This window comes from Crocodylus porosus, unplaced genomic scaffold, assembly GCF_001723895.1.
Source record: "Crocodylus porosus isolate Cpor-Errol unplaced genomic scaffold, CroPor_comp1, whole genome shotgun sequence".
In the NCBI taxonomy this organism is placed as follows: Eukaryota; Metazoa; Chordata; order Crocodylia; family Crocodylidae; genus Crocodylus; species Crocodylus porosus.
Window position 1 is genome coordinate 15,164,908 of NW_017728932.1, and position 11,353 is coordinate 15,176,260.

At 37.9% G+C, this 11,353-nt stretch overlaps 1 protein-coding gene across 1 annotated transcript in view; it reads right to left on the reverse strand.

The window, feature by feature from the left end:
• PPM1E (protein phosphatase, Mg2+/Mn2+ dependent 1E) overlaps positions 1–11,166 on the reverse strand; it is a 92,833-nt gene extending 81,667 nt beyond the window's left edge. The window contains exon 1 of the mRNA XM_019545712.1: positions 10,675–11,166. Coding sequence (XP_019401257.1) covers positions 10,675–10,691 — 17 coding nt within the window. The 5' untranslated portion in view covers positions 10,692–11,166. The remainder of the gene's footprint in view (positions 1–10,674) is intronic.
• Positions 11,167–11,353: the final 187 nt, after the last annotated feature.

The following is an 11,353-nucleotide window of genomic DNA, read 5'->3' on the forward strand; positions in this document are numbered from 1 at the left end:
GTATTGTGAAGACTAGTGGTGCTGTGTGTTCAGCACAAATTGCTAAGCTATTTTTTCCTCCTCTTTTATGGTTGTTTTTTTTTTTTTTTTTTTTTAAATCTCAACTCTTCTTGGTAGTTTCTCCTGCATATTTTTGTATTTAAAAAAAGAATAGTGGTTTTGACTGCTGAATAGCGCTTCCTTAAATGCAATTATGTTCCTTTCAGTATTTCCTCAGCAGATGTTTTCCTGTGCTATCTGCTCTAATGGCAACTCTCTTAATTTTCAGACAAACTATCTATGTCAAATATTAGCATGCATAGCCAAACTTTTAATTTTAGGGAATCTTCCTGGTCCAATTCTATTTCTAACTTCAAGTGTCTAAAGAAGTAAATGCTTGGGAACAAACAAGTGTTAAATAAGATGCAAGGACAGATTAGTTTTGATTACCCTTGTTTCCCCCTAAGACCAACTTGTTGCTATCAGTACTTTGTATTCCATCTTGCCACTTCTGCCAAGGAAAAATTATCTGATTTGAAAAAAAAACATATTCTAAAATGTATTCTGAATTAATCCTGTATTTCAAAATAAGTACAGGAACTGTGATGTAGGGTTTACCAAGTCAAATCTTCCTTTGTCAAATAAGTAAAAAAAAAAAAAAAAAAAAAGTCACAAGCTGCTGGGATCAAATCTACAGTATCTTTAAACTAACTTTAATATTTTAAATAACAGAGGTTTTTAGGTGTCAGGTGGAAAATGCTTTTCATTTCATATTTGTCTAATGTATGCTCATCCCTATACCTCTACCAAGGTCGCAAATAAAAGATTACCTAGACAAAGGATCCAAGGGTTTTCAGAAACTCAAGAATTATTGCAAGAATGGCCTCCAAAAGCCATAAGTGGTCAGGATTCACACATAAAACAACAGAGCTAAAAAATGTACAATATTTAGCTTATTCCCTTAGCAAATTTTGCTTCTTTTTTTTTTTTTCATGTGCATGCATGCCCACACACACACAAAGCTTCTATGCATCATTTCTCATGTGGAGGGTTAGACTGTCTTCAGGCATTTAGTAGAACCAAACAGAACTGAAGTTTAAGTGGGTAAGTTATAAGTAAGGTAGCTGATCAGGATCTGATTATCTAAAATAACTAAAAAAGCAAACTATTGTAAAGCTAAACAATTTAATTTAATTTTATACCTTTATTACAACATTTCTTTAGCTATGAGTACATGAATAACTGCTAATACACAGCAGAACAATACATCAGCAGCATGCAGGCAGAAACTATGTTGCTTCCTTAGTTTTTTGAAGAAAACTATTTACAGTTATGGACAGTTTTTCAAATACATTTTTATACAAAACCAGATATTCAGGAATAAAATAACTAACAATCAGACTGCTCAATTTTACTCTCATATATTGCTCACTTTTCTCAAATAAATCTGATCAGAAATCAGTTAAAAAAATAAAAAATGCATTTTATGCTAAATTTTCAATTATATTTAATACTACACAAAAAACAAAACTTATTTCGTGCTTATATATTCTGTTGCAAAGTTCCGGCCTTCCACAATTAAAAATGTATTTCTTATGTTAGGTTTTCTCCTAATACAGAGCTGTTTATGTTGTCAGAGAGTGTGTCTAGACGAGATGCTACTGTACAGTAATTTGTTGCTACCGCACAGTAGCATCTAAAAAAACCAATGCAGGGATGCTACTGCGCAGTAACTGGCGTTACTGCACAGTCATTTAGTACTTGGTTATGCAAGTACTAAATGAATGCGCGGTAACAACTGCATAGACCACTGCTCATATAGATGAAGCCAAAAAGTATTTTAGGCCATTTAGTTGTCCTTAAGAGATCAATACCTAATCCATAGAAATCGGGTCTCTAATCCCAGGGGACAGATTTAGAACTCAATTTGTAGTTTGCTTTATGTTTTCCACCTAACTCCTTTACAAAAAGTGCAACACATGTCAGCACATTTATTGATGCGGAATGTCTATTTTACCAGGTTTATTAAGAAAAAGTGGAACTGAGCTTATCTGACTGCATCTTGTGGGAGATGATAACATATTCACTGATATCCGAAAGTGTTATTCTGAAGCTAATGTACAATGCAATTTCCTAGATCTTCAATACTCTAAATGATCGCTTGGGTTCATTTATGATCAGTTGAATGGAGAAAGGTTAACATTAGTGAGAGAGGATCAAAACACTTAAAATTTATTTTTTGATGGACAATGTACCAGGGATGAGGAATAGATTAGTTATTGCAGGCTCAGTCCTCCTTCATGACTAACACGTTTAGTGGTACATTTTGGGCCAACCTTTCTTTTAAATGTTATCCTTTCTTCTCCATAGACTGCAGTGAAGAGGGTACAGGTGTACAGTAGCTGGTAGTATGTGACCCTCCATGGAGATAGAAGTAATTCCTCTTTATTGAGCTTCCCTAGCCCCAAGTGTTGGACAAAACTTTAAGAAAACGTAGAAGAATGACTGGCTGTTTTAGCCAAGATGTATTACTTTGGGAGAGTAACAGAAGGCAGCTCTTCACTTTTGGCTCAATGGAGGTCAAATGACATAGTACAGTGGAGTCACATCATACCCGCATTTAACTTATGTGAATTCATCATATGTGTATGCCCCAGAGTGCCGATTGTGTGGATTCAACCTGCAGCTGCCCCCCGCAGCGCTGTGCACTGGGCCAAGCAGCTACGTTGGGAGCAGCCCTGCTGGGAAGCTGTGCACGCTGGCCAGGCAGGAGTTTGGTGCAGGCTGCCCTGGGCGGGAAAGAGGGACTGTACCATTGGATGGAGGAGGAAGCAGACTGTACCACTGGGCAAGCCCAAGGGTAATTTTGACTATATGCGATTTTTGCCTTATGCGCTGACTTTAACCCTCATGTAAGATGCGACTCCACTGTATGCCTTCTTACCTTTAAATCTCAAATGTTATGGTCCTCTCTTGGCATGTCTACATGTGTATTAAGGTGCTTTTTCTAATGTGCATTAAATTCAGTACCTCCAATGTAAGGTACTAAAGGAATGTGCATTAGGCTGCCTTAACGCACAGTAACAAATGTGCATGGTTTTTAAGTGATGCTTAATGTGCATTAGCCTACTTTACTGTGCGTTAGCATAATCATTAGTATTAGCATTAGTTTTTACGTGCTGCTTTTAATGTGCAGTAAAATAGGCTACTATGCATTAAAGGACTCAGGTAGACATGCCTTCTGGAAAACAATCTGAAGTAATTACTACTTCTGTTTATCCCTAAACTCGTTGCTTACGGAGACGCCTCTTCTGTATTCCTAGCACAGCATAATATTTCTGCTTGTTGAAACTCTAAAATACATTTTCTGTAACAGTTGAAATGTTGGTCCCTACAACTTATGGCAGAAAGTTAAGTTGTGTTACCACATGACACAGCTTTGTATTTCTACTCGTAATTCTTTCCATCAGGGACCACACCACCAAACCCCTGTGTTCCATGTGAGTCTGGAAATGATAAGCAGTCATTTGGAGACTTCTTGTTTTGCTGCAGATATTTTAGAACTTCCCCATTTCTATGATTTAACAAACATACTTTGGAAAAATTCTAACAAATTCATCTTCTAATGGCTAGGTCTGTTTGTTTATTCTTTTTTCTTCTCTGTGTAGACAACAGAGAAATAGCCAAACTGTTCTAGGATGTGGGATGGAATTACTCAAGTGAAAAATCTTCCATTCCATAAATAGCAGGCATATCTATTCATAAAACAACAGTATGTCTTGATGAATCTTTAAAAATGTAGTTCTCCTGACTCTTCCATTTTGGCCAGTACAAACACTTTTATATTGTACTTGGATATGTCCATCTCAACAGACAGCAGAACAAAGATGACTCTGTACGCTCTTTGGAACACAAACTATCTTTTTCTTGTGTTCAGGGCAGCCTCTAACACAATGGGACCTAGATGGTTGGAGCCTCTAGGCCCTACTACAATACAAACTAGAAAGGTGATCAGAGCTATTAATCAATAAGGCTACTTAAAATTCCAACCATATGCTTTTATTTGCATCCAGGCTGTAGGATTTGAACCTCTCTGTTTCAGACAGTTGCAAACAATTTATCTAATTGTGTTCCCATTGAAGAAAATGGCAAGTTTTCTACAGAGTTCAATGGGAACTGAACTTAAGTTTGCAGTTTGTAACACATTTTAATTTTCCTTTCCCAAATCAAATGATGATCATTTTTCACTTCTCCCTCCAATTTTAAGCTCATATGAAAGGCATAACATTTGTAAGTAGAATATATCTTGTTAAAAAAATAAAAGAAACTGCAGTTAACCACAACTGAAATTAAGGACTGTATCAACATTATCCAATTAAAAAGATGGTAAGAATGAAAGACCTTTGATCCCAAATAAATTAGTAATTTAATACCCTTCTTACATGCAAATATGATACTCTTGGACAGCTCAATCATAGTCACCTACCATTTCCTCTATTGGGAAACAGAATAAGAAAAGAAAAAAAATGTAATTTTTCATTAAATACCAGACTAGACCATTTTCTGGCCATTTATCACCTTGAGTCAGGATTGAAAGTGAGAGGAACAAACCTTCCCTGGAGCTGAAAAATAATATAAATCATACTGCACAGTATTCATAACACTATAGTTAAGGGCTACTTGCCACTCTTACTTCAGGGTTTGTACCTCAATGAGAAAATCTTCGCTTGAGGGAACAGGAACAACCCAAGGGATGGTGCCAAGGAAGTAACACGCCAATTCTTATTTTCCTCTATTGCTTTTATTTTTAGTTAATTCACTTTGGGAGTAGACAGCCTACAAAAGATGATGTTCTACAATTAAATGCTTAAGTTATTTATTGTAAAGTACATAGTAAAAGCTCAACTTGCAGGAAAAAAAGACTGTGGTACTGAGAAACAGACTTCTTATTGGATCATTCCTCAGAGGGGAAAAAAAAGGGCCAAAAAACTAGCTTTATAATACAGAACTAGATCTCAATATTCCTATTTTTAATTTCTTGAGGTGTGACCACTGTTTTATCCAGTCTACAGCACATTTCCCTTTCTGGATACAAGTCTGCAAGAAGCACAGATGCTTCCCAGCTCTGTCTTGTCTGGGCTCAAGCAGGTTTCTCCTATGATCAGAGTGGCAGAGGAGATAAAAACAAACAAAATTTTACCAGTCAGCTTTTCAGTCCTGCTGTATATTGGAAATCTTGAAACTTTCCAACTGATTACATGCAAAGTTCAAAACTGATGAGCAGTGCCAGAGCTTGAAAACATTAAGTTGTTCAGTCATTAGTTGCCTGCAGCTATGCTTTCCATCCAGTATAAACAAAAACAGAGAGTTAATCCTGCAATCTAGTTAACTTTTTCAACTCCAATATTAATTATTGAAGTACCCTGGGCAGCTTTTTCCCTTGCAGTTCTAATGTATGACTCTGACATTTACTTCCCTACAAAATTCCTTATTAAAGTTGAGTGCAGTTTTTTCTTCCTAATGAAGTAAAAAGAGGAGTAACAGAAATATTTTTGTACAATTAGCATGCAGTCTGCATTCATTTTATATAATCACCAAATATGTTGTAACATTAAAGACATTAAAATGTTTGTATAGTAGCCAATTTCAGTTAAACGGTAACTAGAGGCAAACTACTCCATTATAACAGTCAGCACTGATCAGTTATATTTTAGTAATGTGTCGTGGATTGCCAGTTTGTAATCAGACCTGTTTATTGTCCTGGGACCCACATTATTTTTATAACCAGTCATATTACATAATTGTGATTACATTGCATAAGACAGATGGTAACATGGCTCAAAGAGCATCTGCTGTTTCAGAACTCTAATTCTGTTTCATCCAATTTTTGACATATCTCTTTTGGCCAGTGAATGTATTGGCAAGGAGAAAAAACACAAAGCAAACATGTACAGAACAACCCAAAGAGAAAAGGTGACATAGAAAAGCAAGAAATTATTTCTCACTGACCTCCAGGATAGATACTAGGAATACCATATATTCCCATGTACAAAAGCCTATGCTGCTTTTGCTTTTAGTGTGATCATGTGAGCAGTTTGGCAAAACAACAGTATGAAAGCAAGCACACTCCAATAACAGAACAGTCATTACAGGATCTATTAATACACAGTAAAGCACTCTAGAGGTTTAACCTTAGGTTCAAGGAAAAAAATTAAATAAAATCCCTCTTAAGAATCGCAATTAAATGGCCTATTACTTCTTCAAAGCATAGGTGGAGAAATGCTCTCAGTGTTGAAAAGGGCAAGTATAATCAAGATGTTTAAAATAAAAATAGTTTGGGAAGAAAAAAGAATTTAATGCACATGGATCATGTTCACAGGATTTATAGTTTTTACATAATAGAAGCACAAATATGATGCACTTCTGGAAAGTATTTGGTCCAAGAACCTCAAAGCATTCTAATTAACCCCTCAAAAGAAGAGGGCTATATGAGTAATCAATTTATTCACTATTATAATGTGGCTGCCTCTGAGATGATATGAAGCATTTGCTTTTAACAGCACAGAAAAGCTACATAATAGTTTAGGAGAGGAACTATACTACATCTACATGAATCTGCAAGGAATACAGTTACCTGGGTTTGCCTACATTCCTGGTTAAAATTTTTGCTAACAAATTTGCTAACAAAAAAGTGTGCTAACAAATTTTTAATGACCCCAAGTCTGGATGTCATTCTCACATCCACCAGAGGGAGTCAAAAAAAAAAAAAAAAAAATCTCACTGCTCAATGAAGCCAGCCCCTTCAGTTAACCAAACATTTTTTAACTGCCTAACAAAGGGTGGCTGATGGATTTAAATAAAATCCATATGCGCACATGCTTTCTCTCTGGATTACTCCAATTAGTGTTAATGGTGGTTATGTGAAATTTTAAAAGAGACTATATTGTTATGGGCCTATTTTTTTCAGTCGATGCACATGCAAAATCCCATTACCCTCAAGGGGAGTAACAGGGCCTTGATATTTAAGGATATAAAAAGATAACTGTCAAAAACTGTGCATAGTTCATTCCTTATGTTTTCTGTATTATCAGAAACTTTTGTTGGGGAAAGAGCCCTGCAATCAAGATGTTATTCTTGCAAGCTGTTTTGTATTGGTGAGATTCACAGATGCACTTTGGTGACTTAACAAACATCATTTCCATCATGCCTCCCACCCAACACTGTTAAACCACTACAAAAATTTGCCTTTTCAATGATTCATTTTAATCTGATGCTCCCATTTGTCAAAGTATACCTTGTTCTGATTAAATAAAAAAACCCAACAGATTCTTGTAAGACTTGCTTTAATTTTAAAAAAGAGAGAAAACTGAACTGGGGATATGCCAAAAGCAACCTAGAAAAGTCTCTCATTGAATTGGGCAAACAATTTCTTTTAATTTACAAGTTTAAGAAAAATGTAGAGTCTGTGATTTTAAACAACCAATGGCCCAGATTTCCAAATAATTGGCCTATGGAACAGAGAGAGTATCCCCATCATGAATTGATCTGTTGCAGATGTGTCAAAACTCCTGGGGTCACATTTTATAATATCACCTAAACAGTCTGTAAAAATCTGCTTAATCTCTTTTTGAAAAAGTAAACGTACCTGGGAAGCAACAACCCTTCAAACATCCCTTTGATTGTTTTGAAAATTATCATCGCTAAGTACCACCTATCCGCCGATGACAATCAGTTTCAGACTCAAGTTAATGAGATATGCCCATTCCTGAAACATTATGGGAAACCACAATGCTATTATCACTGAAGCTGGAAACCAAGTTGCATTAGCAGGTACAAATGATCTCTCATAAAAGAGAAGATGCCACAGTTGCTAACACTTGAAAGTCCCTTCACAATTTCTGCCTGAGGCTTTGAAACATCCTCATGCAGAAGGATTGAGGAGTTCTGGCGCTAAAATCCTGCAGGTGTGAAAGTAATCCCTGCAGTCCAAAGCTATCCATGCAGAGATGCTACACTTCCATGCCAGTTCTGGGGCCTACTACTGCTTTAGTAGGACTCCCCTGTTACTGTTCCCCAAATGGAGCTGTGCCTGGCAGTACCTGTCTCCACAACCTTCCTTAAAGTATCATTGTAAAGCCTTTAGGGGACCCCAGTCAGACTTAATATGGTTACAGAGCTCCAAACTCTCATTTGATTCATACAGCACTGAAGTAAACGGAGATATAGAAGGGTCGTATAGCAAATCAGTGACAGAACTGGGAACAGAAATGAATGGTCCACTACTTTAATCTCAGTCCAATACTTTAATAATGGTGGACTCCCAAAGCAGAAACAATTGACACCCACGGACTTCATTTATTGTAAATATATGCTAACATTATAATTGTTCCTACTATAAAACCAAACACAAGAAGATGAAACGAGCCACAATTTAAGAACAGGACGATGGTTCTTCTTTGTCAGGTCCTTCTGCTGAATACAGTATTTAGAGATGGATAAGTACTGTGGTTGTATTTCATACTACATCAGAGGCAGAAACTCATTTTAAAAAAAAGAGGCTTCTTAGCTAAGAACGACAGCATGAAGGCTAGGGATTGGGAAGCCATAACAAAGAGTAAAATGTCTTGATTGATCATAAAATGGAATGGAATGAAGAATGTAGAGATTTAAATATTTATCAAACTTGTAAGGTAACTATTTGGGATGACTAATAGTTTTATGATCAAAAACACTTGATTTTTTGTGTTGCTTTATCAACAACATCTGTTCTGTAAAATAGGCAAGAGGAAACTATATCTACAGCATAAGAAAGACATAGCTGTCACCATGTACAACAGGGACATATTTTAAAAAACGTTCCTTTTAAGTCAACTTATTTTTAAGAGACTATATTGGATGAAAAATGATGTCATAAAAGACTGACTTTTCATGTAACTATTAAAACTGGAAAAAAATGTAAAATTTTAGTTTAAAAGTCACTGCTTATGATGTTTATTTACTGTCTGCATTTCACTCAGTCCAACTCTTACCCAAAAGGAGGCTAAAACTGACTTTCTGGTTCTGAGAGCATTTACTTTATGCTGCAATGTCTGGATTGCAAATATTGCATGGGATTAGTTAACTGTGGAGAAAAAAATCACTCTTTAAAAACAAGCCTACATGTTTATTGGCATTAAGTTTTCTAAAATGTTGCTTTTGTAATTCCTAAATGTGGAGTCTAAATCCTTCTGACAGGATCCTTTTACCATTTCCGAGCTGTATTCATTCAATGCCTTCTCAAAAGAACCTAAATGGACAATGCCTACATTTCCCCTTTCAAATTCCAAATTACAAGTAATTTTTTTTCCATTTCTAAAAATACCCTTTTGGTTACTGGTTCTTTAGCTGAGACACAAAGGGGACAATGTCAACTTAAACAGGGCATAATAATTTAGATTTTGCAAAAACCTGCTTTTACAAAGCCTCGTGCTTAGGAAATGTTTCTGTTTATTTTTAATTAAAAAAATATAACTTGCTTTTAAATAAACATTTAAAACCAAGACATGGTAGCATCACAAACATGAAACTGAATGCAAACACATGTGAACTTGACTGTAACAATGATAATTGTCCAAACTGAGAGAAATGCAAAAGGTAAAATGAAGCACATAGAGGGATACACAAATTTTATTTTTAAATTCTTTCGTTTTTAATCCTCAATAAGAGCAATGTATCTTTTGCTATTATTGTACTGACAAAATATGATTTCTAGATAAGCAGCATCCCTCTAATTTCTCTGCTACTAGAGTCCTGATCCTCCCCTTATCACTGCCTGTGGTTTTTTATTCCAAGAATCAGACTAGGGTTTGTACTTGAAGTCTGACACAGGATCTTTCTGAAGAGCATAAGATTGTTCTTCAGGAGCCTGATCCTGCACCACTGAAGTCAACGGGATCTTTGCTATCAAGTTTAGGCGCAGGATGAGGTTCCAGGTCTGTCACCTCTTCCTTTCCTCACCTGATATGTCTATCCACACTGCATGAACACCCTTGATTTTGCTTTTATTATACATGCACTGTGAGCAGGATATGGACCTTAGTACATTTGTTCCTCTTTTGTTAAAATATGTATTTCTATTGCATCAGTGTTACACAAGTGACTCTCCAAATGGAGGATGACCTCTAAGGTTAACGTGCCAATACATATTCCCCGAAAGTTAATCCCAGTAGCTTCTCTCCCTCTTGGCCTGGTCTTCTCTTGCCCACTTTAATTGCGTCGTGTATCATTCAGAAAGTGAAGAGGGCACATTTTGCAGCATTTAGACCACTAGATCAATTGTAATCTAATTTTTTTCAAACATAAGGTGTCTCTAGAAAGACACTAAGAAGTGGAAATCTTAGGGAAGGAAATCAGCTGAAAAAATCCCCAGGATGGGAACTCCTGATGCTGAGGTATGGAGTAGTGCCGAGTTGTCGTGCTGCGTTCATCAGTGGCAGGACTTTCTTCCTACCCTCACCAATTAAAAAAAGAGCTGAAAATAACTCAAATCAGCCCTTCGCTTGTGCATACACTGCATACCGCACCTAACGCATGCTCCTCACTCTGCCACCAGACTGTGACAGTGACAGGAAAGAGATTCGCCCTTGCAAAAAACCTCTCGCCTCGTTTCAACTTTCACGTCGGCATCGTTTTGTATGCTAACGCTCTCGTGCCTACCGAAGGGTGAGAGTCATTTCACACGTGTGCACGCCTGAAGTTACTCATCCCTGCATGCGTTCCCAGGACGAAGCCCTCCGCCTGCGGGTGGAAAACGCTCCGCTCTGATGTGTTGTTTGACAGTCGTGTGCCACCTGAAAGAGGCTTAAGATGCCTGGCCGAGACCTTCCCCAGCGTCCCACCTAGCTGGTGCTTACCTCTGGCATCCCTTCAGAGCTGTCGCAGTCCCGTGGAGACGTCGGATTTGACTTGAGCATGCAATGTCTTTTTTCCCACCCCCCCGCTTTGAAATATGACCCTACATTAGGGACAGCTTTCGGTGTGACAGAAAGGGGTGCGCATGCCCTGGGGATGCCTTTCGCCTGGTTTGGGCAGTGGAAACCTCTCCAGCAAAACCTGGGAGGGGGGTGTTTTAGGCAGGTGGGAAGGGGAGGACATCCCATCCCGGGTGAGGCTTTGTCCAGGGGGGGTCTTAAATCACCCACGCCCCCAGCTCTGTCCCCGAAGGAGCCCCGGGGGGATGGAGAAGCCACTGCCCTGGGGACCCAGCACTCACTACTTGTAGAGCTGCTGCAGGCAGAGGTCCAGGCTCTCGCCCTCCACCTCCTCCTCCGTGATGTGCTCGGGCAGCGGCCGCGGCAGCGGGGGCAGGGCCGGCGGCTGGGGCTCGCCCTCGGGC